This window comes from Liolophura sinensis, chromosome 5, assembly GCF_032854445.1.
Source record: "Liolophura sinensis isolate JHLJ2023 chromosome 5, CUHK_Ljap_v2, whole genome shotgun sequence".
Lineage (NCBI taxonomy): Eukaryota > Metazoa > Mollusca > Polyplacophora > Chitonida > Chitonidae > Liolophura > Liolophura sinensis.
In genome coordinates, this window is record NC_088299.1 from 11,048,569 (window position 1) to 11,051,963 (window position 3,395).

General features: G+C 40.2%; 1 protein-coding gene across 1 annotated transcript; it reads left to right on the forward strand.

Moving 5' to 3' along the window:
- The first annotated feature begins 277 nt into the window (after positions 1–277).
- Positions 278–685, forward strand: LOC135465453 (uncharacterized). The gene has a single exon (XM_064742693.1). The coding sequence runs from the start codon at positions 278–280 to the stop codon at positions 683–685; it is 408 nt and encodes a 135-aa protein (XP_064598763.1).
- Positions 686–3,395: the final 2,710 nt, after the last annotated feature.

Consider the following 3,395-nt stretch of genomic DNA (forward strand, 5'->3'; position numbering starts at 1 on the left):
TTAACTTTTATTTATTTATTAACTTCATTAAAATTTATTTTTATTTATTACTTAGGGGAATACAGAATCGATGCCGAATGACTGGCAGTGGAGATAGGGTCTCCTGTGTTAAAACCTTGCAGCCTTGGTCACCCTTGAACAAATCTGCGTAGGTAATAAATAATAATATATATATGGACTTGACTCTTAGAACACATAATATTAGTTGTCGGATATTGACTATTGTCTGTGGCTCACTCACCCTGAAAAAAAACATTATGGTGTATATGAAAGACCCATGAGGAAACCTCTGTCCTCCACCATGATGCATATGACACGCACCCTGAGGAAACCTCCGTCCCACACCATGATGTATGTGTCACATTCCCTGAGGAAACCTCCGTCCTACACCATGATGTATGTGACACATTCCCTGAGGAAACCTCCGTCCTACACCATGATGTATGTGACACATTCCCTGAGGAAACCTCCGTCCTACACCATGATGCATATGACACGCACCCTGAGGAAACCTCCGTCCTACACCATGATGTATGTGACAAGCCCCCTGAGGAACCATCCTTCCTACACCACAGCGTACGTGACACGCCCTTTGAGGAAACCTATGCCGTTCACCATGGTGTATGTGACACGCCCTCTGAGGAAACCTCCGTTCTGTACCATAGTATACTTGACACACCCCTGAGGAAATCTCTGTCCTTCACCATGGTGTAAATGATGAGGAACCATCCTTCCTACATCATAGCGTACGTGGCACGCCCTCTGAGGAAACCTCCGCCATTCACCATGGTGTACGTGAAACACCCTTAACATTGCCAAAGCTTAAATCAATACACCGCTATACGTTTACGGCAATGCCCAGACTGCAACTAACTAGGAACATCTGGAGGATCTGTCATCGTATTTTCTGCCATCGGAACACATTCCTCTGGTTTATTGATTCGTGTTATTCCTATAAGAACTGCGACTGTGCGCTCTGTTCAATAGTTTATATATTCAGAAAAAGAGCGAAAGCAAGCTTTATGAGCATTGGTAGTAAATTTGCAGGATATGAGCAATATGTTTTATTGAACAGTACACACCAATGGGGACTATTAGAAGGAACGTATTTGCGATTTTTTTTGACAGACCGCTCTTAGGATTTATAGATCCGGCCAAATTGTCCTAAACTGTCAGATCGTAATAAATATAAACATCAGCCGAACGAGAACACCCTTCACTAAAATGCTTTTTGCTTCCATTTTGATTACTTTTCCATCGAAAAGAAGGCGTTTACAACTTTAATTCCTTTGGGAACGTACATTGCCACTCCATTATCATACACTGTCTTTCAGGGACAGTTGCCTCAAGGCCATCGAAATTCGTATTTTTATATATGAATGGGATTTCCATGTGCAATGATACGTGTATATGTCACTGAGTGTGATATAATGTGTGTGGCATCAACATGCATAAAGATGTCTGGAACAAATTATGAAACTCCTTGATCTAAAGAAACACACCCAACAAATCAAAAATTGAAGACAATGCTCTTTCGGAGATGTATGTTTTCTGTCATAATGTCTGTCTCTATGAATCGTGTCTAGTAATCAAACATGTACGAGCTTCTGTTAAAAAAAAACTATGCCGGGAACTTTTTTAGTCAAAAAATCCACCAACAAATCAAATTGTCTATATTTACCAAAGATAGTTCAAATTATTGTCTTGCAGTAAATACCAGATTCCACCCAGTACTATTTATTGCGTTAAAATGATTCTGTTCAAATAAAAGTTTTAGGAGTTTCATTACCGGTTTTGAACGGTAACATGTGCACAGACCAGGTTGATATTGTATAAAGGGTTATTATTTGGACAATTGTAAAATAGTAGCCAAAAATTCGGCTGCACATGCGCTGTTGGTTTTTTTTGTCAGGAAGTAATGGTACAGCCCGTTTAAAGTTAACTTAAATGTCTTCAAAACAATACGTAAAACGAAATGCACAAATAACGTTGTTCCGAGTCTATCCGACAGTTCTGCCAATCATCATACTTCATTTGCACGTTTGTGTTAGGTTTTATTTATTTATTTGATTGGTATTTTACGCCGTACTCAAGAATATTTCACTTATACGACGGCGGCCAGCACTATAGTGGGAGGAAAAGGGGCAGAGCCGGAGGGAAACCCAAGACCATCCGCAAATTACTGCAGACATTCCAGAGTACCATTAGGTATTATCTTTAGGAGGTATCCGCCAATAAGAGTGCGTTAAGCAGAAAATTGAAATCGATATTGAACGATTACCACCAAGCAAAATAAAAATGATAACATGTTTATAAAGCCATTTTAATCAATATTCATTCATATATATTAGGTTGCCTGTGTAACCAAATGTTCTAGCCTAATCTGGGCTCTCACGAGGGATATATATTGTGCCCCCCCCCCCCCCCCCCCAATTACAAAGGCATACTATGGCCTCACTTAACAATTTTTTCAGTCATATGATGACGAGTAGTGCGCATGTCTTCTTGTAGTAGGGCGAGAATACGCCGCCAAAGTGCTGCAGCCACAGAAATATCATACCGAAGACACTAGACATGACACCCCACCCAGTCACACTATATTGATACCTGGTCAACCAGCTCTATTTCCTTGCTCTCACCTATTATTGCTGAGCGCCAAGCTTAGAGTACCTTTCTCTTATGCACCAACGTTTGCTAAGCTTATCTCTATTTAAAGCTTAGAACTGCGCTGTCGTGTAAGTGAAATATTGTTGGGTAGGGTGTAAACACCAATCAATTAAACAAATAAATAAATTAGATAAAGAAAGTCTGAGTTGGTTTTGGTCTGTGCTTTGATGTTGACATTTATCCCTTGCTGAAGGGCACACAGCCTTAGGGTCTTACGTCCACCGTGGTCGGACGAAGGTGGGTTGTTTACTATTGGCTGCGCGGTCTCTTTCACCCCAAACTTGACATAATCAAGTATGATAAGCAATCAATCATCCATCAGAGGAAAGAGATGACGAATTAGTTTTGCGTTGTATGTAATCTGTTATAGATTTTTCTACCTATTGTGCAGAAGGGTGCGTGTGAAAATCCCCAACGTTGAGGAACTTCGTAGCGGAATGTCGTACTCATCATCTCTATCCACACCGTCTCAAGATGAGGACGGAAGTCGGCACATAGAACCTGGCTCGGCTTTCGCTTTTCATTCTCGAGCAGAGTATAATCTCATCCAAGCCTCGTTAATATCGCCTTACCTGACTTGTTTCAGCATTCGTTCAGTATTTTCATTCCTAAGGCATCTTTATGTAAATGATCAAACATATTAAAAGTTATAGCTGATCTACATGTTAATTTATTAAATTCAAATGCATAGTTATTTAAACCGACTACACCTCTTGACACAAAACTTG

Bases quoted from the DNA above. Each gene is read 5' to 3' on its own strand.
- LOC135465453 (XM_064742693.1), top strand. From the start codon at position 278: ATGAGGAAACCTCTGTCCTCCACCATGATGCATATGACACGCACCCTG.